At 46.6% G+C, this 25,753-nt stretch overlaps 1 protein-coding gene across 1 annotated transcript in view; it reads right to left on the bottom strand.

The window, feature by feature from the left end:
• The window catches only part of LOC142574888 (uncharacterized), an 81,079-nt gene that overhangs the window by 8,414 nt on the left and 46,912 nt on the right, over positions 1–25,753 (bottom strand). Inside the window, exon 2 of the mRNA XM_075683886.1 lies at positions 8,565–8,674. Within this exon, the coding sequence (XP_075540001.1) occupies positions 8,565–8,674 (110 nt within the window). The remainder of the gene's footprint in view (positions 1–8,564; positions 8,675–25,753) is intronic.

The following is a 25,753-nucleotide window of genomic DNA, read 5'->3' as shown; positions in this document are numbered from 1 at the left end:
CGTGAATTGCAGAAGTGTAAAAAACAAAACTGATGAATTCGCTACTCTGACCTCTTCAGTAAAACCCCACGTGATTATAGGTACGGAGTCTTGGCTCGACGAAGCTGTTGGTAGTTCCGAAGTATTTCCGCCTGGTTTTCACGTCTACCGTTCCGATCGCAATGCGCATGGCGGTGGTGTCTTTCTACTTGTTGACTCGTGCTTGCAATCATCTCCCGTGTTAATCTGAACTGATTGTCCCGAGTCAGTTTGGTGCAATATCCGATTTGAAACTGGGCAATTACTGACAGTTGGCTCCTTTTACCGTTCCCCCGCTTCCACATCGCCTGAGACCTTCACAACCCTATCCGAGTTTCTTTCTACAATAAATAATGACTATATTGTTGGCGGTGATTTCAACATGCCTGACGTGAGGTGGGTTCGCTATAAGCCTGTCCTTGCTAATTCTTCCGCTCTGTCTATAGCATTCCGCGAGGCAATAGTTACCAATGACATTTATCAGTTTGTTACTGAACCTACTAGGTATGGTCCGAATAGCTCTTCTATCTTAGATCTGCTTTTTTCAAACCAGCCATTGCTTGTGTCTGATAACGCCGTAATTCCCGGTATTAGTGACCATGACTGCATTGTGGCGCATGTGCAGACTGTCCCCTTCTCATGTGCACATGATCACCCAAGGAAGGTATACTTTTTTGAGAAAGGCAATTATGTTTCATTGTCTAATCTTGCTATATTCCTGCAGGAATTCAGTCATTTAGCTCAGTCCGCAGATTGCAATACCCTATGGGATACATTTTCCTCCACACTAAAGCACCTGGTTGACACACATGTTCCATGGAAACATTTGTCTGCAAAAAATCGTAGTGATAAGCCTTGGGTAACTCGGGAAGTCAAGCAATTGATTAAAAAGAGACATCGCCTTCTGAATGCTTATAGAAAGCAGCGTAACCCTTCTGTATTTGTATTGCTAAAAACCCTTGGAAAAGATATAAAAGTAAAAAACAAGGTTGCTAAGGAAGAATACTTTTTAGCATTGGGCCCAAAGTTACAAAATAACCCGAAAGAAATGTGGAAGTGTTTAAAAACGATTAGCAAAGAATCAGTTGGCATCCCGAACTTAAAAAACGGTAGTGTACTTCTTACTAATGATGTCGATAAAGCTTCTTGCTTCAATCTTTATTTCCAATCATCTTTCACAACTCCCTGCCAGAATGAATTACCGCCTATTCCCGACAATGTGTTTGAACCTATGCCGGAACTTGTCGTGACACATGGTGGTATACTTAAGTTACTTGGCAATATAAATGTCTCTTCTGCAAGTGGTCCTGATGGTATACCTTCTTATGTGTTAAAGACTTGTTCTGAGACAATTGCCCACTATCTGGTTATTATTTTTGAGAAATCGTTAAGTACTTCTTGTTTACCTAAGGAGTGGAAAGTTGCAAACGTGGTACCAATCCATAAAAGTGGCCCAAAAAATATTGTCTCCAACTACAGGCCAATTTCTCTAACCAGTGTGTGTAGTAAAACACTGGAGCACATCGTATACAGTTCCGTAATAAAACATCTAGAAAACAATAATTTTTTTTAACAAATATCAGCATGGTTTTAGGTCTGGTCGTTCTTGTTCGACCCAGCTCCTAGAATTCAGCCACGATCTTTTTCATTCATTCGATCTCGGTATACAGACTGACTGTATATTTCTAGATTTTAAAAAGGCATTTGATTCTGTTCCCCATGTTTTACTGTTGTATAAGCTATCATCTCTCGGTATCTCTCCTTCATTGCTTGATTGGATTAAATGTTATCTACAAGAACGCATGCAACGTGTTGTAGTTAATGGCTCACAATCTGATTATGTTGATGTTACATCGGGAGTTCCCCAGGGATCTGTTTTAGGGCCATTGTTGTTTTTGGCCTACATTAATGACATTGCTCAGGTTGTGTCATGCAAAGTGCGTCTGTATGCGGATGATTGTGTGATTTATCACTGCATTAGGTCTGCCACTGACCACGAGTGTTTGCAACGCGATTTGGACTGTATAACACGCTGGTGTGTTAGGTGGCAAATGTCTTTAAACCCCTGTAAGTGTCAGTACGTGTCCTTTACACGTAAACAAAATCCACATCTATTTCACTATACAGTAGACAATGTCCAGCTATTGCGAGTAACTCAGTATAAGTATCTTGGCGTTTATTTCTCATCGAATTTAACTTGGACTAAGCACGCTGAATATGTTACAGCGAAAGCCTGTAAAATGCTAAATTTTGTTAAACGCAACTTCCGGCTAGCTCCTCCCAAAATTAAAGAACTACTTTATTTTTCGAACGTAAGACCCATATTAGAGTATGCCTGTATGGCCTGGGACCCGCAAACCAAAACTCTGTCTAATATGCTCGAGCATGTACAAAACCGCGCAGCCCGTTTTGTCTGCAATAACTATGACTTTACTTCTAGTATTACAGCACTTAAGGATAGCTTGGGCTGGGAATTATTAAGCACACGCAGAAAAAACATGAGGTTGGAAATGCTTTTTAAAATTTATTTCGGCCTGGTTAAAATAGATAGAGAAACTTACCTTTTACCTCCTCATTTCTTATCTCACAGAAGTGACCACTATTTAAAAATAAGAGAACTCATTTGTAGAACAAACGTCTTCAAGCATTCATTTTTTCCACACACAATATCACAGTGGAATCAGCTACCGCAGGAAATTGCTGATTGTCACACTGAAGCATCGTTCAGAGCATTTCTGCTGAGCATTTGGTGGCGTGAATTTTTATATTGTTGTGTTATTTTTTGGTTGACCAGTTGCTGTATTTTGTCGAGCTTATGTACACTGTACATTCCCCCCTGCAATAATGCCTTCGGGCGCTGCAGGTACTCGAAATAAATAAATAAATAAATAAATACCCATATGACGTAAATCACCCATACGACGCACGTGGGGCGAGCTACCTTATTGGCTGACCAGGGCGCGTGATCGATAATTTGTCCAACTTTATGGTAAACAAATGATGCTCGTAATATTGGAATGATAGTTAATTTGTTTTTATAAAAAGAAAATAACATAAGGAGAATGCACAAGAATAATTTTTCAGTACACTTAAGCACTTCCGGTACACTGCAAGTGTCGTCTGCTTGCGTTACAACGTGCTCCGTATTTGACGAGAGCTCAACAGTTAGTGTCGGTCGGTCTTTTTTCGAGCGCTATGATTCGACTTTTTTGCGTAGTGTACTGCAAACGTAGCGACTAGCAATATGTCAAGCTGCGACATTGTGTCCTTCTGCAAGCCAGTAGACGAGCGTACAGGCTGCAGCGCATTGGACAGCCGCTATCCGATGGGCGCCAGGATTTCCGCGATTGCGGCCGTCACTTTACTCCGGGAGATTACTAACGCAATAGCGTTTCGCGAGTCCGGTATTAGGGTCAACGCAAGCGCAAAGGGACAGGGCCTGGCTGTGTTTCCTTGCGTGTCGTTTCAGGGGATGAACAGAAGCGCAAATGTGAATGGTCTGCACGGTGCAGCCACCTCGTGGCATAGAGCTCAACCGCCGACTGTAGCAGTAACAAAATGTATTCTTTGCTGCTGGTGTAAATTTTCCGCAGGAGTGTAATCGTTAACACGTTGTTTTTGTAAATGTTTAAAATGTTTTACACTCGGTTAGAGCAATATTAACTCTTTCTTTGGCAAGTTAAGCTCTGCGCCAACGGGTTGCTGGACCGTGGAGACCGATCAAGCATCTCACGTACGTCTACGCTAAGGTTCCTTCATCAGCTAGAGTTTATGCCTTCACCGTTCCGTCGAAACGTTCTGGTAGTGTGTGATTACCGGAATACCAGACACGTTCCGCGCTACGACAGAATGCTCGTAACTCACGCTGCTTCGATAGCTCTCGCTTGAGGTTGACGGCCAAGCCGCTAGCGGAGACTTTCCGCGCGGGCGGAGGCGGTCTCCAAAACGACCGGAAGTGGACGATGTGACGTCGCGTCGTGACGCAGAACCAGTGAAGGCTGATCTTGGCCCCATCCCTGGAGGAACGAGTTGCGGAGGAAAAGAATGGCTAGGGAGGAGGGTACAATGTAATCGCTTGTAGCTCCATTAATACGTAACGCTTCACCTAAAGTGTGGTGCGAATGTTCTACTTAAACTGTACCCTACGCGTCTACAAAATTTGTCCGAATCGTTTCAGGGGTCCTTTAAGCTCTGCGCCAGCAAGTTGGCTGGACCGTGCAGACCAATCAGGCCGCTCACGTACGTCTACGCTAAAGTTCGTTCATCACTTTGAGTTTATGCGTCCAGCCATATGCCGAAACGCCCAGCTTGCCTGTGGTTACTGGAATACCAGACACGTTCGACGCTGCGACAGAATGCTCGCAACGCACGCTGCTTTGATAGCTCTTGCTTGGGGTCGACTGCCAAGCAAGCTGGCAGAGAGTTTGGAGAGGCTTCGCGCGCTCGCTCTTAGAGAACCGGAAGTGGACGACACGACGTGCCATCATGACGCAGAGCCAGTGAAGGCGGAGCTTGGCCTCGATCACTCTGCGAACGAGTTGAGGGGAAAATGCATGGCTGTGGAGGAGGGTAACTTGTAATCGTCCGTAACTCTCTTAATATGAGGAGTTTCACAAAAATTGTGGTGCGAATGATTAACTTTAGCTGTACCCTACGCGTCTACTACCCTGCGCGTCTACGCGTCAGTGGCCCTTTAAGGCGCGTTTGGTAAAGCTGGAGGAGTCAAGTGCAAATCAAGAAGTGAAGCTTATGAAGCAAGAGCTTAATACACAGGATCAGTTCAGGTGACAGCACAGTTTCAAAGTGCACAGAATAACCGAGAAATATGGGGTAAACTCGTTGACCGCTATGAATAACTTAGGGTATCGCTTAGACTCACTGGATTGCGTGAATACGACATTGAGGTCATAGACGGACTTTGAACACGTACGGACCGTGTAAATCCTGCACGGATTCGTTTCATTTATCGGTGAACAAAACATTCTTGGGTAGCAAATGCAAAGCGACTGAAGGAAAATGGTTCAAAAGTGCGCTGTTTTGAGAATTTAAAGCCTTTCAAGACGAAACATTTCGGCACATGCGCGCAAAAGTAGCTAAGAAAGGATATCAGTTCTCCGGGGAAACGAACAGGAAGCAATTTATGAGAAAGAAGGCACGTGAAGCTGCAAATAAAATTGAAAAGGGAGGTTACTGGTTAAAATTAAGGGAACTTCTGAAATCTAAGGTGTTTTTTACAAACATAAACAAGTATGCTTAAAAAAAAGCAATAGAGATCTCAATACTATAATGGATGCATTAGAAAAGAAACATCGATTAATAAGTATCGTTTCTTAACGCACGTAATTTGCGAGAACAAGCAGAACGATTACGACTACTTTAGGGCAAACTTGTGCTGCAATTTCACGTCCTGTTTCTCTCAGGAACTAGCTATGCTGGTTGAATGATTTATACTGTTCCGAGGAACATCACCGTACAGGTTTCTACGGAATCCCCAAGAAGAGTAGTGGTGACTCTTTATATTTCAAGAATAACACGTATCAATAACTAATGTGGCAACGTGTACATGTGTTCCGCTCTTCGAGGAGCCTCTTTCACACCGACACAAGTCGCTGTATATGCTGCTCGAAAAATCTCTTTCACTCCGGCTTCAAACTCTGCCCATGTGCCCCTCGGTCTATGCTAGTCTTCAATGGACCTCATTGATGCCAACTTGGGTCAATGGTACGTGCCAGGTACGTACGTACCTACGTAGGTGTATGCCGCTCTTCAATGAATGTGTTTAACGCCATCTTGGGTAAGTATGTATGTGTCACTGGGAATGTGCCGCTCTACAATGACGAAAAGTATGGCTTAAAATTATTCCATAATTGGCGGTGTCGAACCCATGTAACAAGGGTTCTTCAAGGACAGCAACACGAAACTTTAGCAGGCTGGGCCGTGAATGCACCACCGGGTATGTGCCACTTTCGATGAACGCCTTTCCCGCCAATGCTTTAGCCAGCTCCACTATGAACGCACTGGGTATGTGCGACGCCTCCCAGGTAACAGGCCTCTGCATTTTGCTTGATGGCGTCATGCTACTTGGACCGAAATTTCGATGGCTAAGCGCGGGGTCTTCCGAGCGGTGATGTCAAAATCACGCCGCTTGTATACCCGTGTCACACGGGCAGCTCGGCTTCAAACTTCCTTCCCGTAAAGGACCGCAAGGGAGTTTCACCTCAAAGGAGTTAGCTCCGTGTCACACGGCCCATAAGCAAGCTTTTGAAAGCCGCCGCTGGGGGCCCATTAGGCGCTGCTCACCTCGTACGCAGTCATGAAAGAAACACATTATATATTGCTAAAAAGTCTTGGGAAAGAGGTGAATCACTCATTCCGCATGCGCAAGACGTACGATCGCGTTGACCAAAACAACAAAAAAAAAATGGCGCAGTCAGGGCAAATGCACCAGCCATGCCGAGAACACCCGGTTCGAGAGTCGAATGTAGCTGCTCAATTAAAATGTCTTTTTCAGGGCTAAAATACTATATTATATGCAATAAAAACAGTTTTAATTGCTGGTAAAAGCGTAAGTAATAAAAATGAGGGTGATTTCCTGACTCGATATTAAAGCACGCTGGGAACAAGAGTACTCCCTTCAGTCTGCAAGGAAGATCTTCCATCTCCTTTCGCTAGGAACTTCCTTTGCTAAAGGACTGCCGTGTGACGGCGCGCATCTCCCTTGAGATAAAGACGTCCTTGGTTGAAAGGAGTTAAAAGGACTTTAGCCGCGTCCATGTGACAGGGGTATTAGTCAGGAGCATCCCCATTAGATAATATGGCAGTCGGGATGGCAGCATGACGAGTGGGGTTCTCGTCTGCGCCACTAGATAGCGCAGCATGTCAAGAAAGATGCGTGACATAGGAACCCGGCTGCCGCATGACTACTTTCTAAGGGTTTGCACGCACTGGCGCGCTGTGAATTTCCGAGGCTACATGGAGACTTCGCGGTAGCCCCGCTGGATGGCGCAGTGTTCCTAAGGAAGCGGGAAAAAGGAGTCTCGCTGCAGTACATGCCTCATACGTAACTCGTCTCGGAGGTGACAATAGGCGTTGTGTCTATGTAACAATTCAGTGCTCAACGCACTACCGTTGTCAGTCATCGTGACGCTGGTTCTGGCGAAATTTTTGCTAGTCTGTTGCAGTCTTGTTGCGGTCTGTAACTCTAACCGATTAATCCTATTTTGCACTTTTATGCGCTGAAGGATTTGTGCACGCTATTGAACAGCTCTGGCACGACTGATTCTGGTAGGGAGCGTGGTGAGGACTGTATTAATTGGTATATAATGGTGCAAGGGCCGTTTTCGGACATAAATCTTAACAATTGAACACCACGTCGATCCGCTACACTGCGGACGATGAAGCCGGAGAATTAAATTCGGCAGCAAAATGACGAATCACCTGACACGGGTAGAATTTGAATATGGGGCTCCCAACTAAAAATGAACGCGCTGCCTCTAGGTAACTTCCGTGATGCCATTTCTGCTGAGCGATAAATCTTGGAAACACATGGCCAACAATAGACGTCGCAAGAGGAGGAATTTGTCACCCACCTGGTGTGCGTTTATCTGGGCTGTCTAACATAGGATAGACAAAAACGATTACTTTCTTTTACTGCGTCATCGGTTAACGACGGTCTCGTGTCATACCCACTTGTTCGCGTAGGTCCTGTGCTGCGGTCACAAAGCCTATACAACTTGTTTAGCAATTTCGAGCACTAGCTGCAGACAAAAAATCAGATATCGAGCTGGAAAGATGTGTGCACAGTGGCAATAAATTTAATAGTATTGACAAATAGGTGCTCCAGGTAATAAACACAATCTAAAGTACCTGATCAATTTCAATAAATAGTTTGCAAGCAGCTCCTATAGCACGAATATATATATATATATTTTTTTTTTGCAGTTTGTAAAGCACTGCTGCACACGAAGAAGGTTATTAGCACGAGTCATTCTGTAGAAGCAATTGTATTTCTATAATTTTTGACGTTCGTTTTGCAAAATGTGTCACGTGATTCAATATAACAGATGAAATTTGAAACATCTACGTCGAAGTCGGCGTAGAACGGAGCATGACATTAGTGGCTCCGAAATAAATATGTTGCACATGGGTCGAACTGGTGGTTTGTACAGCACTTGTTCTGAGGCTTGTTCTGAGGCACATCGCATTGAAGACACGGCTAGAAAACGAGTGACCAGGACGACTAAAGAAAATGAAAATTGATGTAAACTATTTGCAAGGGTAGACACAGAGCATGCGCAGCTTTGCGCGCTCGTAAACAAACGTGTCGTCAGTGGGTGTTTGTCATGTGACCATCCCCAAATGAGACAATATCTTATGCGCGTTTTGTAAAAGGCTAAAATGGTCTCTAAAAGGCTTTCTCTCAAATACTAAGAGTTTGGATTTCGGATGCTGTGAAGAAACGACAATTATTTAATTTCCCCGCCAGAAGTAATGTACACGAAAAAATATTAGGCGGTATCTACGGGTCAGTATAAAATCGGGCTCACCTGGCGAATGGCGTCCGCATTCGGCATAGGACTCATGCAACTCAACAGTTTGATGCAGTCCCTCAGGAAAGTACTCACGGCTCTTCGAACTTCCGTGGAAAACTTGGCCGCTAATTATGTGTGTGCCGAACATGTAAAGAAGAATGCTGGCGTTAAAATTCATGTCGGAGCTTACAGGTTCGTAGAGCACTTACACAACAAAGTATACTGCATGGATACAGCTATTGCACTGCGCAGTGTGCGTAACTATAGAGAATGTCAAATTGATAATTAATGTGACTATATGCTCTCAGATACGGAAGAAAGTAATGGCTGAGTTGGATGTCTCAATTCCAAAGTTCTGTCACTTTTTTTAAATAACCATAAAATACGAAGATAGCATTCACGGATACAACAGACCCACACGGGGAGCTAAAAAACAGCTTTTAATTTTATGAAATTATGCACAAAATTTCCCGTGTAAGAAAACATCCATCCTACTAACCTTCCTTCGTAGTGCGCAAAGGACTTAAAATTAAGGAATACTGGCAGTAACAACTATAGCATTACTATTTGACGCACTTATCTAAACATTCGCTGCTGCACAGACACAGAAAAAATGCACAGAAAAATGAAATGCTTATATTCTGTTACGTAAGCGAGAACGCTGCAAAACTTTTGACCGTTGAGTGCCACCTCTACCAAGATGCATAAACTGTTTCGCTGCTGAGACATTGGGTAATACAGTTCTTTTTTGTTCGTTGGGGCTCTCCGTGCAGCATGTGGGGCATGCGCGGGAAAACTAAAGGGATCTAATGGAGCTCGAAACTTATTGTGATAGCTGTCATATGGACGCTCCTGCCAAATTTCTGCATGAAGTCTAATTGCGAAAATATCTCACCCCGCATGCCGTTTGATTTGGGTGTGAGGGAAACTGTATAAAGATGAGCTGCAAAGAATGGTGATTTGATGAGCGCTGTTTATACCGCGTGCCCACTGCAGAGGGCATGTGATCTAAGCGCGGTAGAGTGGGGGAGAGAACAAGTGAGTGGCCGGCTCCTCCTCTATCCCAGCCATGGCTACTCATGACTGTCCGTGCGGCTGAACGCAACGCGTATCACGCGCCATGTAACTTGTAGGTGGGTGTGCCTGTTTCAAGCCGACAAATCGCGCCGGCCACTGCGATGGGTGCTACGTGTAACTTGTTGATCTCACGTCACAAGTGATCGGATGTGATCAAAATGTAAACCGATGGAAAGATTTCCGACATCACAGCATCGTGAATTATTCTGTTACATTTTCAAAAAACAACTACACTACTCGCGCCAGAGTCATCGACGAGACGACATCACAACTTGAACTTGATGCCCTACTTTGCACGCCACTAATATGTTTAAATTTAGCTTTTTTTGCTAGTTCCATAGAAAAGTGGAATTCCTTACCTGGGTCTATTCGCTCATGCTCACCCCGGAGGGAGACAGAAATGCATATCAGAGAAAGGCAGGGAGGTTAACCAGAGTTAAAAACATCAGTTTGCTACCCTGCACTAGGGGAAGGAAAGGGGAAGTAAAGGCGGAAGGAGAGCGAGGACAAAAAGAAACGCATGAAAGAAAAGAAGGGGACGGGAGGGCATCATTATAGTATTTCTAATAAGCCACTGCCGCCCAAAAAGGTCAACAAAGCCTTGACTGACTTTCGGTGCGACGACAGTTCATGTCGGCATTCTAAGACTGTCTGTTCTGAAATTTGCCTGCCTTCAAGGCGTGCCAACACCCCGAAGTTTTGCATCGGCCATCCAAGACGGACGATCCTAGCACATCACCCTCACCGTTGTAACGTACTTTTCTGTGTATAATATTTCACTGTTAACCCACTCCTGCTATAGCGCTTATTACGCCGCATTATTTACAAATAAATAAAATAAATAAATACAGAGAATTACTTCGCTATGGCCTTTTTAGAGCCCAGGTTTTAGGCACCCGTTCCAGGGGCGAGCATCGGCGTTGTCCCTCGTAACCAAGCGAGCAAGCACAACGAAGAATGCAAACGAACGCGGAGCCTAACAGGAAATGAATGATGGCGATATCCAAGAGGGCGGGACGAAGAAAGCGGAGGAGGAAGGTGTGGCACAAGCGTGAGAATAAAATTGCCTGTGGTTTAGCTGTGGTTAAACCTAGTTGAATTGCGAAAGCAAGAGCTGCATGGCTACGCTTGTGGTGTTAGCTTGTGGTTAAGCATTTGGTTTAGCTCTATTGTGTAGACACGACAAGACGCACTGTTCAGGTAACGACTAGGTGACGTCTACGCAGCGTCTCATTCCGATGCTCTCGAGAACTCAAAGCGGTCTCTTCCGCAGTTGAAGAGTCACTCGGGGAAGTGGCACGACTTCTTCTAGCCGCAGCTTCGTTACGACGCTTCTCGAGTCGTGCCTCGCGTTCTTCTGGCGTCTCTTGAGCGTGTTGTCTGTTCCTCGCTTCGTTCTGTCGTTGTTCCGCCTCTTTCGCGCTCTCTAGAACGACTAAATACACTGAGGCGAAGCGCATATATATATATATATATATATATATATATATATTCTAAAGGTGTTTCTTAGGCAGAGCTCGGAGCAGCGCAACGTCGACGGGCAGGGCAGTCACAGCTTCCAAGCACGAGAGCCGTTGCTGAGCAGGAGCGCTCGACCCACTACCGTTTAGAGCCAGTAGCGCTGAACCCACTAGCGTCTCTCTTCGCTACAATCACCCCACGGGAGCGAGAAGGAAGCCGTCCGGCGACCTAACAGCTCGTCACGATGAGCGGGTCGTAGTAAGGCTTTAAACGGTCGACATGGACAATGTCTCGTCCACGGCGGCGCATGTCTGAAGATGGCTCAACTGGTTCTATGACATGGTTCACAGGAGATGCGCGTCCAGAACACGATAAGGGCCTTCATACTTAGGGAACAGTTTTGATGAGAGGCCAGGGGCAGTTAAAGGAATTGAGAGCCACACGAGCGCTCCCGGATCGAAGGCGACCGTGGCAGTGGCGTCACCGCGAGTGCTCCTCTGGCGCTCTTGATCAGCGGAAGTAAAGGCCCGTGCGAGGTCGCGGCACTCTTCTGCATGTCTGACCGTGGCAGAAATTGGCACGCACTCGGATGCATCCGGCCAGTATGGCAGAATGGTGTCAATGGTGTGCGAAGGGTGTCGATCATACAGCAAGAAATAGGGTGAAAATCCATTGGTGCTCTGCGTAGCGGTATTATACGCGTAGGTGACGAACGGCGTCCCAGTTCGTGTGGTCGGAGGCAACGTACATTGAAAGCGTGTCGCCGAGCGTACGGTTGAAGCGTTCTGTGAGGCCATTCGTTTGAGGGTGGTACGCCGTAGTCGTACGATGAACAACGTGGCACTCTTTGAGAATCGCTTCAACTACTTCCGACAGGAAGACACGTCCGCGATCCCTGAGCAGTTCTTGAGGTGGACCATGCCGCAGGATGAATCGGCGAAGCAGGAATGATAAGCATCGCGCGCTGTAGCTGCTGGGAGAGCGTCGGTTTCAGCGTATCGTGTAAGGTGATCTACTGCCACAATGGCCCAGCGGTTACCAGACGACGTCAGGGGAAGTGGCCTATACAAATCGATGCCAGCGCACCCGAACGGCCGGGTAGGGCAGGGTAGAGGCTGCAGACCAGCTGGCGAGTGGTGGGGTGAAGATTTTCGGCGCTGGCAGTCGGGGCATGAGCGAACGAACTTTTGAATGTAGTTGTACATTCCCCGCCAGTAGTAGCGTCGTCGGAGGCGCTGGTAGGTTTTGAAAAGTCCCGAGTGAGCACACTGTGGATCAGAGTGGAACGATGCGCAGATTTCAGAACGCAGGCTTCGAGGTACAACTAATAACCACTGGCGGCCGTCAGAGGTGTAATTGCGTCGGTGAAGCAGGTCGTCTCGAATGGCGAAATGGCGAGCTTGACGGCGCAATGCACGAATGGTTGGCTGCGATTACGGATCAGCAAGGCAGTCTATGATGGAGGCAATCCAGGGGTCCTTGCGCTGCTCAGAAGCGATGGTCCCAATGTCGACGGAAGAAACGTCAAGCTGGGATATTGCGCAGCAAGGATTGTCGACTGGCAAGGGAGAACGTGAGAGGGCGTCAGCATCAGCGTGCTGGCGTCCGTTGCGGTACAGTACGCGGATATCGTAATCCTCTAAGCGAAGCGCCCAGCGGGTGAGACTGCCTGAGGGATCCTTCAATGACGACAGCCAGCATAGTGCATGGTGGTCCGTGACGACATCAAATTGTAGACCATGCAAATAGGGCCGGAACTTGGTAAGCGCCCAGATGATCGCCAGGCATTCTTTTTCCGTGACGGTGTAATTGATCTCGGCTTTAGTAAGCATACGGCTTGCATATGCCACAACATATTCTGGAAACCCTTCTTTGCGCTGCGGTAGGACAGCGCCGAGGCCAACACCGCTGGCATGTGTGTGTACCTCAATAGGTGCCGTTGGGTCGTAGTGGCGCAAAATGGGAGGAGACGTCAGCAAATGACGGAGCTTAGTGAACGCCTCGTCGCACTCGGACGACCACGAATGGAGAGGCCCGTTGCTGCCAAGGAGCTTCGTCAGGGGCGATATGACGGCGGCGAAATTGCGAATGAAGCGCCTGAAGTAGGAACACAAACCTAGAAAACTGCGCAGTTCTTTGACGGACGTCGGTTTAGGAAATTCAGCTACGGCACGAAGTTTGTCTGGATCGGGGCCGATTCCATCCTTCGAGACGACGTAACCTAGAATCGTGAGCTGCCGCGCTGCAAATAGGCAATTCTTTAGGTTCAATTGGAGGCCAGCGTTTGCTAAGCACGTCAAAACACGCCGTAGGCGTTGAAGGTGCGTGGTGAAGTCAGAGGCAAAAACAACAACGTCGTCGAGATAACATAAGCACGTGTGCCACTTCAGACCGCGGAGAACTGTGTTCATCATGCGTTCAAAGGTTGCTGGTGCATTACAAAGTCCAAACGGCATGACGTTAAATTCGTATAAGCCGCCGGGTGTGACAAAGGCTGTCTTCGGCCTATCGACGTCAGCCATGGGTATTTGCCAATAGCCGGAGCGTAAATCTAGAGATTAAAAGAATTCTGCTACGTGTAGGCTATCGATGGCGTCATCGATTCGCCGCAGCGGGTATACATCTTTGCGAGTGATCTTGTTCAGGCGCCGATAGTGTACAAAGAACCGTACCGAGCCGTCTTTTTTCGTAACAAGGACGACAGGGGATGCCCATGGACTGTTCGAGGGTCGGATCACTTCGCGGCGAGGCATATCGTCCACTTGCTCATTAAGCACACGACGTTCTGTGGCAGAGACGCGATATGGTCGTTGCCGCAATGGCGGTTGGGAGCCAGTGTCAATATGGTGCGTGACAGCAGACGCCCGGCCAAGGGAAGGTTGCCCGACACCAAAGAAGAACGAAATTCTTCTAAGATGCGCAGAAGCTGCGAACGCCGAGGTGGGGTGAGGCCATCGGCAATAGATGCCGATGGCCTCACCTAGACGCCATTGCGGCCTTGTCGGCTAAAAGTGACGCACGCCATACCGAGGTAATAGGGATGCTATCAGAGGTCCGAGCTAATCAGCAAAAACTTGAGGAAAAAGTTTCCAGCTTAGCCAGTAGGCTCGCAACAGTTGAATCCCTGGTGGAATCATATGAAGCAAATCAGAATGGTGTTGATCTACCGAGAGTAGTCGATGAAGCTGTGCGAGACCAAACTGCAGCAATAACTTCTCGGTTGGACGAGCTGGAAGACCGTTCTCGCCGTGACAACCTTATATTCTACGGGATTCCTGACGTCCTAGCTCAGAACTGGTCCGAATCTGAAACTAAAATTCGAAACTTCCTTACCAGTTTACTACAGATAACTTTAATAGACGAAGCCATTTCCCGCGCCCACAGGCTGGGTACCTATGCAGTATATAAACACCGGCCCATAATCGTAAAATTCTCGTCCTCAAAACTTAAGCAAAAGGTTTTCACTGAGCGAAAAAAATTCAAAGGTTCTGGCATTTCTGTTAGCGAAGACTTCTGCCGCGCCACACGCTTGTCACAGAAAAAATTGATTGATTTCGGAAAGGCTAGCGGACAGAAATATGTGCTACGGCTTAACCGTCTACAAATCGACAAAAGAACTTACGTTTACGGTCCGGTAACTGATCGAGTCTGCGAAATCCACACAAACGAGCTTCGTTCAACAAATTCTGTCCCAAATGCACCTTCTGATGGCCCTAACAATTCACAAACATAGCAGAGTCATGGTCCGGTGGCAAAAAATATTTCTCTTCTGTATTCAAATATTCGCAGCGTATGCAACAAGCGGGATGCTTTATCTTCTGTCGTCGACACGTGCAGTGCAGACATTGTTATCCTGACAGAGACATGGCTTTCTAGCAAAATTGAAAACCGTGAAATTTTGGAATACGAGAGTGTTTACCGTTTCTATCGGCATGACCGTAATGTGCGGTGTGGTGGCGGTGTACTTATCGGTGTTCGTGACTCGATTACCGCTGCTGCAATTGAGCTTGCGTCACCATCACAGCTAGTGTGCACGCGCGTAGGCTTCGAACGCAAAAATTTTATAATTTGCGTCGTTTACAGGCCCCCTTCCTCACCTAACACATTTTGTTCAGACCTTCACGATGCCTTAAATAGTCTAATTTTACGGTTCCCTTCCACGCCAGTAATACTCATTGGGGACTTTAACTTTCCTGGCATTAACTGGCATACTGATCCCCCTTCAACCCAAGAGTGCTGTTCTGAATATTCCGAATTCATCAGCCTTTGCCTCGATTTTAACCTGCACCAGCTTGTTCTGAAGCCTACTCGATGTTCTGCACACTCGACTAATATCCTAGATTTAATCCTTACTACATCCCCGGAATTTGTTTCGCCCCTAACTTACCTACCGGGTATTAGCAACCATTGTATAATCCAGTGTAATTTGCAGTTAACCATCCCATCTGTTACCTCGTCGAAAGTTATACGTGATTACAAAAATGCTGATTTTGCCGCAATTAACGAACTAGAAACATTCATCACTGACTACATTCCAAGTTTCCACACTCGATCGGTTGAAGAAAACTGGTCAATATTCAAAGAAAAAGCCAACTCCTTAATTAACCGGTACATCCCGCAAAAACGTATTTATTCTAATTCTCGCGCACCCTAGTTCAACTCGCGTCTTAAACGTTTACTGAACAAAAAGAAAAGGCTTTTCCGACGAGCAAAATTAACTGCCAATCATGATCGTTGGAATGCTTACACAATAGCACTGAGCGACTACAAGAATGCTGTAGCAGAGTCCAAAACAACATTTTATGAGCACACGTTGCCTTCTTTTTTGAAAGACAACCCACAGAAATTTTGGAGTGTGGTCAACGGTAAAAATTCTAGTGCCATTGAACTGCGTGATCTTAACAACGAACCTGTCGATCGGAGTGTCTGTTGTGAAGTATTGAATGACGCGTTCATCTCGGTATTTTCGGATTCTGTGCTGTGCGCAAGCGCTGTTTTTTCTGATGTGCATTATTTTCCAATGCTTCCTATTACCATTGACCTTGATGGCGTTGTAAAGTTGATACAGACCTCAAAAGTTTCTGCATGCAGTGGAGTAGATGGTATCAACACGAAATTTCTTAAGGGAACTATTACTTATTCATCTATAATTCTGAGCGAAATCTTTGCTCAGTCACTTCAAACCACCATCCTTCCGAATGATTGGAAGGCAGGGATGGTGATTCCCGTACATAAGTCTGGCAGTCGGTACTCCCCACTTAATTACAGACCTATATCGCTAACCAGCGTTCCCTGCAAATTAATAGAGCACATAATTTACTCACACCTGGTTTCATTTCTCGAGTCAAACTTATTTTTCACCCCCTACCAACATGAATTTAGAAAACACTATTCCTGCTCTATTAATTTGCAGGAAACGCTGGTTAGCGATATAGGTCTGTAATTAAGTGGGGAGTACCGACTGCCAGACTTATGTACGGGAATCACCATCCCAATGGCGGACAGGCCGCCATTGGAATCTGAACCTGGCAACGTTTAACGTTAGAACGCTATCTAGTGAGGCGAGTCTAGCAGTGGTATTGGAGGAATTAGAGGGTAGTAAATGGGATATAATAGGGCTCAGTGAGGTTAGGAGGACAAAAGAAGCATATACAGTGCTAAAAAGCGGGCATGTATTGTGTTACCGGGGCTTAGCGGAGAGACGAGAACTAGGAGTCGGATTCCTGATTAATAAGGAAATAGCTGGTAACATACAGGAATTCTATAGCATTAACGAGAGGGTGGCAGGTCTTGTTGTGAAACTTAATAAGAGGTACAAATTGAAGGTGGTACAAGTCTATGCCCCTACATGCAGTCATGATGACCAGGAAGTCGAAAGCTTTTATGAAGACGTGGAATCGGCGATGGGTAAAGTCAAAACAAAATACACTATACTGATGGGCGACTTCAATGCCAGGGTAGGCAAGAAGCAGGCTGGAGACAAGTCAGTGGGGGAATATGGCATAGGCTCTAGGAATAGCAGAGGAGAATTATTAGTAGAGTTTGCAGAACAGAATAATATGCGGATAATGAACACCTTTTTCCGCAAGCGGGTTAGTCGAAAGTGGACATGGAGGAGCCCGAATGGTGAGACTAGAAATGAAATCGACTTCATACTCTGCGCGAACCCTGGCATCATACAAGATGTAGACGTGCTCGGCAAGGTACGCTGCAGTGACCATAGGATGGTAAGAACTAGAATTAGCCTAGACTTGAGGAGGGAACGGAAGAAACTGGTACACAAGAATCAATGAGTTAGCGGTAAGAGGGAAACTAGAGGAATTCCGGATCAAGCTACAGAACAGGTATTCGGCTTTAACTCAGGAAGAGGACCTTAGTGTTGAAGCAATGAACGACTATCTCATGGGAACCATTAAGGAGTGCGCAATAGAAGTCTGTGGTAACTCCGTTAGACAGGAAACCAGTAAGCTATCGCAGGAGACGAAAGATCTGATCAAGAAACGCCAATGTATGAAAGCCTCTAACCCTACAGCTAGAATAGAACTGGCAGAACTTTCTAAGTTAATCAACAAGCGTAAGACAGCGGACATCAGGAACTATAATATGGATAGAATTGAACAGGCTCTCAGGAACGGAGGAAGCCTAAAAACAGTGAAGAAGAAACTAGGAATAGGCAAGAATCAGATGTGTGCGTTAAGAGACAAAGCCGGCAATATCGTTACTAATATGGATGAGATAGTTCAAGTGGCTGAGGAGTTCTATAGAGATTTATACAGTACCAGTGGCACCCACGACGATAGTGGAAGAGAGAATAGCCTAGAGGAATTCGAAATCCCACAGGTAACGCCAGAAGAAGTAAAGAAAGCCTTAGGAGCTATGCAAAGGGGGAAGGCAGCTGGGGAGGATCAGGTAACAGCAGATTTGTTGAAGGATGGTGGTCAGATTGTTCTAGAGAAACTGGCCACCCTGTATACGCAATGCCTCATAACCTCGAGCGTACCGGAATCTTGGAAGAACGCTAACATAATCCTAATCCATAAGAAAGGGGACGCCAAAGACTTGAAAAATTACAGACCGATCAGCTTACTGTCCGTTGCCTACAAAGTATTTACAAAGGTAATCGCAAATAGAATCAGGAACACCTTAGACTTCTGTCAACCAAAGGACCAGGCAGGATTCCGTAAAGGCTACTCAACAATAGACCATATTCACACTATCAATCATGTGATAGAGAAATGTGCAGAATATAACCAACCCTTATATATAGATTTCATTGATTACGAGAAAGCGTTTGATTCAGTCGAAACCTCAGCAGTCATGGAGGCATTACGGAATCAGGGTGTAGATGAGCCATATGTAAAGATACTGGAAGATATCTATAGCGGCTCCACAGCCACCGTAGTCCTCCACAAAGAAAGCAACAAAATCCCTATAAAGAAAGGCGTCAGACAGGGAGATACGATATCTCCAATGCTATTCACAGCATGTTTACAGGAGGTATTCAGAGGTCTGGAGTGGGAAGAATTGGGGATAAAAGTTGATGGAGAATACCTTAGCAACTTGCGATTCGCTGATGATATTGCCTTGCTTAGTAACTCAGGAGACCAATTGCAATGCATGCTCACTGACCTGGAGAGGCAAAGCAGAAGGGTGGGTCTGAAAATTAATCTGCAGAAAACTAAAGTAATGTTTAACAGGCTCGGAAGAGAACAGCAGTTTACGATAGGTAGCGAAGCACTGGAAGGGGTAAGGGAATACATCTACTTAGGGCAGGTAGTGACCACGGATCCGGATCATGAGACTGAAATAACCAGAAGAATAAGAATGGGCTGGGGTGCGTTTGGCAGGCATTCTCAAATCATGAACAGCAGGTTGCCACTATCCCTCAAAAGGAAAGTGTATAACAGCTGTGTGTTACCAGTACTCACATATGGGGCAGAAACCTGGAGGCTTACGAAAAGGGTTCTGCTGAAATTGAGGACGACGCAACGAGCTATGGAAAGAAGAATGATGGGTGTGACGTTAAGGGATAAGAAAAGAGCAGATTGGGTGAGGCAACAAACGCGGGTAAACGACATCTTAGTTGAAATCAGGAAAAAGAAATGGGCATGGGCCGGACATGTAATGAGGAGGGAAGATAACCGATGGTCACTAAGGGTTACGGACTGGATTCCAAGGGAAGGGATGGGTAGCAGGGGGCGGCAGAAAGTTAGGTGGGCGGATGACATTAAGACGTTTGCAGGGACAACATGGCCACAATTAGTACATGACCGGGGTAGTTGGAGAAGTATGGGAGAGGCCTTTGCCCTGCAGTGGGCGTAACTAGGCTGATGATGATGATGATGAATGATTTATTCCAGGCGATGGATGCTAACGTTATTATTGACTGCGTTTTTTTAGACTTCGCCAAAGCATTCGATACTGTTTCACACGAATTACTTTTAACTAAATTAAGTAACCTCAACATTGATCCTAACGTGCTTGCTTGGATCAAGTGTTTTTTGTCTAACCGTTCCCAATTTGTTTATGCTAACGAATACTTCTCTTCCACTGGTCGAGTAACCTCCGGTGTACCGCAAGGCTCGGTTCTAGGACATTATTATTTTTAATTTATATTAATGACCTCCCAGACCAAATTAAATCATCAATTAAGTTATTCGCCGATGACTGTGTTCTCTATCGTGTCATTTCTAACTCTGGCGACTGCGATACTCTTCAATCAGACATTGGCATAGTAACATCATGGTGTGCTAGATCCCAAATGAAGCTCAATTCTAATAAATGTAAGGCGATGCGTCTGTCCCGTGTTGTAAGAAATACCACCTTTCCTACGTACAATATTAACAACATACCTGTAGAAAATGTATCATCATACAAATATATTGGTATCTACATTACGCACAATCTTACATGGAACATCCATATAAATTACATTTACGGTAACGCTAATCGCATGCTTGGGTTTTTACGGCGTAATTTTTCATCGGCAACTGCAGCTGTCAAGTTATTTCTGTACAAAGCCTTAGTGAGGCCTAAACTTGAATATGCATGCTCCATTTTCGACCCTTCTACTCTAAAGCTAAAAAACACCATCGAATCCATTCAAAACCGAGCTGCTCGTTTTATTCTTTCGAATTATTCTCGTCATGCAAGTGTCTCATCAAAGAAACTAACCCTTGACTTGCCTAACCTAGAGTTACGTCGTAAATACTTTCCCCTATGCCTTTTTCACAAGATTTATTACTCTAACGAAACACTTAAGGGTGAACTAATCTCCCCGCCATCATACATATCGTCACGCACGGATCATCGTTTCAAGGTTGAAGTTCCAACTTGTCGCACCAACGTTTATTTTGATTCCTTTATACCAAGAACGACGAATGACTGGAACCGCCTCCCTGCCTCCATCACTGCCATTTCTGACGCCACAAACTTCAAGAATATTGTTAACGAATATGTTTGTAATAATCACCACTCCTCTCTGTAATGCCTCCGGGCCTTGAGAGTATGACAATAAATAAATAAATAGATGAATCGAACACACCTGTGGGCAAAGGGTCCGACGTAGAGAGAGAACCGAGCGTGTTGTAACTGGCGCAGGACGTGTCTTCGGGAACATCCGTAATTTGTTGGGCGTCGATCACTTCCACGCGGCCAAGACATTCGCCTTGAAGCAGCATCACAGGGTATGGGAAGGGGTTACAGACAAAAATAGCTGTGGAGCCCTGTTTCACGTTCACAGTCGCAAAAGGCAGCAGCAGACCTTTTCGAGTATAAAAGTGGCCCGACGGAGAAAGTAGTGCGATGGCGTCAGAGAGGCTGCTGCACTGCATTGATACAATCACTGACGAGTTGGCAGGAATGTTTGTGTCGTGCCTGACGAGTAGTTTGTTCGCAAAAGAAGCATTATCGGCAAGCGTCATATCTGAGATCGGCGACAGTTCTAGTTCGGCCCGCGCGCAATGAATGACGGTAGCGTGGCGGGCGAGAAAGTCCCACCCCAGGATAACTTCGTGGGAGCACGAGGAAATCACAATAAATTCGACGGCGTATACAACGTCCTTGATGAGAACACGAGCGGTGCACGCCGCAATCGGGTGAATACGCTGTGCGCCTGCTGTTCGGAGGGCGAGTCCAGCAATGGGCGTCGTAACCTTTCGAAGGAAGCGACAAAGCTTTGCGTCCATAACTGACACAGCGGCTCCGGTATCCACGAGGGCATATGTGCGCACACCGTCAACTAACACATCTGTCGCATTGGTCGGGCTACGTTGAGGACTTCCGTGTTTCGATGGGGTCGCAGCCCTTGCCTCATGGACTGCGACTATTAGTTTTCCTCATCCCGAGCTTCGGGCCGAGGCCGCATCGGTGATGGGGAGCGTCGGCGTGGAGAAGTTGAGCGGCGGATGTTGGCGGACCGGCGGAATGGTGGTGACGCAGCCCGAGGTTCGTCGTCGTAATAAGGGCGCGGAGAACCCGCCATAGAACTTGGCCCATATGGTGTAGCGCTAGGCGACTGCACGCGATTACAGTAGCGTGCGACGTGGCCTGCGTAGCCGCACGGAAAACATATCGGTCGATTGTCCGCTGTACGCCACCGAGTCGTTGCGGCAGGTCCCATCCATGTGGAAGGACGCGTTGGACGTGGCGGCTGGTGAATTGATTGCATAGCAGGCTGTTGTCGGGGCATAGCGAGGACTTCGGCGTACGTGAGAGGTCCCCGTTGAGGGAGTTGTTGAGGCTGGGTGACGACTTCCGCGTAGCTGAGTGGCACAGCTGTCGGGATTTGTTGAGGCCTGGCCATGACTTCGGCGTAGCAGTGAGGCGCAGCCGCAGGAACACGCTGGTGGTGCTCAGGCAAAACCTCGTGCAGTTCTTGCGCTATGACACGGCGAAGCGGAGGCGCAAAACTTGGCGTAGGCGCGTGTACCGACTGCGGCTGTGCAAAATCCATCAACGAGAGTTGCCGGGCAACTTCCTCGCGGACGAACGCCTTCATTTCTGCGAGCAACGCTGCCTGGTTGGACATGGCAGCCAAACCAGCGAGGTGTTCGTCACGCGGTAGAGATCGACGGGTCAGTGACCGCTGCCTGCGGAGTTCTTCATAGCTCTGACACAGTGTTACAATTTCAGCCACAGAGCGTGGACTTTTGGCCAGCAACATGTTAACGGCGTAGTCTTCTATGCCCTTCAGGATATTTCGGATTCGATCAGACTCCGCCATGGTCGAATCGACTTTCCTGCATAGGTCCAGGACATCTTCGATATAGCTGGTGAACGTTTCGCCTGGCTGTTGAGCTCGTTCTCGCAAACGTTGCTCGGCACGCAGCTTGCGAACAGCAGGGCGACCAAATACATCGGCGAGGGAAGTCTTAAATTCCGACCATGTCTGGAATTCTGCTTGACGGTTGTTATACCACAGGCTGGCAACTCCAGCGAGGTAGAACAGAACATGGCTCAGTTTGGCCTCTTCGTCCCACTTGTTGTGGTCGCCTACCCTCTCGTACGCCGTGAGCCATTCGTCCACGTCAGTGTCGTCCGCTCCTGTGTAGATAGGAGGGTCGCGATGGCGAGGCACCCCGGGACACGCAGTGGGTGCAAGAGGAGGCGTTTGCTGGGAGGCGTCTTGGGGCATGGTAGATGATAGGGTACGAGACCGGAGTTCCAGGATGATCGTCTGAGGGTACCCCACACACTCCACCAATTCTAAAGGTGTTTATTAGGCAGAGCTCGCATCAGCGCAACGTCGACGGGCAGGGCAGTCACAGCTTCCAAGCACGAGAGCCGTTATGGAGCAGGAGCGCTCGACCCACTACCGTTTAGAGCCAGTAGCGCCGAACCCACTAGCGTCTCTCTTCGCTACAATATATATATATATATATATAATATGTGTGTGTGTGTGTGTGTGTGTGTGTGTGTGTGTGTGTGTGTGTGTACCCCGAGGCAACACCTCCTCTCCGTCTACCCCAGCGGAGCCCATCTGGTGGAGCGAGCGCCGATGGCGGCGCCATCTGTTGGAGCACTTCTGCGGCGTTGCTAGGCAACGGCGGCTCACGGTCGTCGTTCGTCGGCCACGGCATATGGCATATGGCCGCAATGGCTCGCTGGCTGGCGTAGTAGAGCTTTCGCTTTAAAAAGCATAACGCCGCGCAATCCTACGATATAGCGCCATTCCTACGATCTTGACTGTTCAAGGCCAAACTACTGACGATTCAGAAAAGGCTGCTCACTTTAACAGCTACTTTCAATCCGTGTTTTCTGCACCATCCTGATGCCCTATAGCTGGTCCGATCCCGCACAGCGTAGACTCTATGTTGGACATAATTATCTGCTACGCAGGTGTCCTGAAGCTTCTACACGAAATAAAAACGAATACAGCTACTGGCCCTGATAACATTCCATGTTACGTGCTTAAAATGTGTGCCCCAGTTATCACCAAATTTCTCGTTTTGCTGTTCGGCGTATCAATATCCCCCAGTGCTTTGCCCTCTGAATAGAAAACGGCGAACGTTGTGCCTGCACATAAAAATGGTCCTCGATGCCGAGTTGAAAATTACAGACCAATATTTACAACTAGCGTGTGCTGCAAATCATTGGAGCACGCTCTCTACTCCTGTATATTTCGTCATTTGCAGGATCACTAATTTTTTGTCAGTTATCAGCATGGCTTCAGAGCTGGCTTGTCATGTGTGACCCAGCTTGTTGAATTTTCACATCATATTTTCTTATCTTTTGACAATGGTAAAGAGGTTGATTGCCTATTGCTGGACTTTCAAAAAGCATTTGACGCAGCATCACATTCATTTCTGTTGTTTAAGCTTTCTTGCCTAGGTTTGCCGAGTAATATCATATACTGGATAAAGGACTTCATGACCGCACTCAAAAACTCATCATCAACGGTACACAATCACACTCCGTAACGGTAACATCTGGCGTGCCGCAGGGATCCGTCCTTGCCCCACTTTTGTTTTTAATCTTTATAAATGATATTTGCTCAGGCGTGACATCAAAAATTCGTCTATATGCAGATGATTGCGTACTGTATCGAGATATAGAAAATGAGGACGATACAGCTGCATTACAAATGGACTTCAATCGGATTATTGCGTGGTGCAGCAAATGGAATATGATTCTCAATCCTCAAAAATGCTGCCACATTAGCTTTAGTAGAAAAAAGGTAAAAATACTCAGCAGCTACTTTTTACATAGCCATCGAATAGCCACATATAAGGATGTTAAATACTTAGGTGTGTATTTCTCCTATAATCTAACCTGGAACAAGCACGTCGAATATATAGCTTTGAAGGCTGGTCGCGTTTTAAACTTTATTAATAGAAACTTTCGCAATGTGCCTAGTGTAGTGAAATAAATTCTGTATATCTCCAGCGTACGCTCAATATTAGAGTACGCAGCAAGAGTGTGGGATCCACCCACTAAAATGCTAATAAAGAAAATTGAAGCGATACAAAACCATGCAGCGCGTTTTATTTCAAAGTCATATGACTGCCACAGCAGCGTTAGCGCGCTAAAAAACAGTTAGGCTGGGACTCCCTGCAGCTTCGTCGTGCATCTTTCCAAATAAATCTCTTAAACGACATTATGAACAAAAAAATTGGCACTGATCACGGAGCTTACCTTCCACGTATATTCCCCGAAGAAAAGACCGTAGCCGTAAAATACGCGAAATTTCCTGTCGGACATCTGTATTCAAATCAGCTTTTTTCCACGCACGATATCCGAATGGAACAGCCTACCAAACGCAATAGTTACGTTAAATGACAATAGCTTCTTGGCCGCGCTGAAATCGCATTTACGCGGACAATGTGACGCGTAATTGTGCACTGTACCATCTCATCATAAACCATTGTCTACTGCACTAATTTGAGTGATGTCTGTGATTTGCCTGTTGTCTACACGTTAAACTTTTTTCATACATCATTTAAGTATTTGTTCATGTTTTTAGCTGCAGTGATGCTTGGTCCTGTCGACCTTACTTGTGATGCCAGGGCTTTCGCTTATTACTTTTTGCGCCTCCCATGCTCAATGCCCGTATGGGCGATCTGTACGTACAAAAATAAATAAGTAAAATAAAATGCAGGCTTTACGGCGATGATAGCTACAAGATGGCGCCAGGGTAGCTGCGTCGTCTGTAGGGAAACAAAGCGCTGCATGAGCGGTGGTCTGTCTGCGGCGACTGCTGTGAATCGCCCACACACGTCACCCACGCGCTGCTATCATCACCTCCCAATAGAGAGGCAGTCGCTTCGGTTGCAGCGTGCCGCACAAGACTGTCACGCTCGGCTGTCACGGCGTTCCATCACTAATATAAGAGCGGCCGTCGCGGAGGCCATATATTTCCGCGTTCGCCGTGCGAGAAGGGTCCTGTCCTGCGCTCTCACCTCTCAACTTCAGACGAACGGAATGGAGTGTGGTAAAACTGAACATTGTGACGTAGTCCTTCTTGTTCGTAGCTATTCGCGAAGCAACAGTAGCGTCGGTGATGAGGCTGCGTCGCAGGGCGTGGAGTGGCAGCCCTCTGTCTGCATGGGCTTGGTGAATCAGGCGGCGAGCGATTCTAGAGTGGTTTTCTAGCTTCTCTAACCAAGAAATGTAAGTTGTTATCTCTTCTTCTAAGTACTACAGACGCAAAAGAAAAGAGAAACACG

The sequence above is a fragment of the Dermacentor variabilis genome, chromosome 3 (assembly GCF_050947875.1).
Source record: "Dermacentor variabilis isolate Ectoservices chromosome 3, ASM5094787v1, whole genome shotgun sequence".
Classification (NCBI taxonomy): Eukaryota; Metazoa; Arthropoda; class Arachnida; order Ixodida; family Ixodidae; genus Dermacentor; species Dermacentor variabilis.
Note: the sequence above shows the minus strand (reverse complement) of the source record. Positions and strands in the feature narration are given on the sequence as shown.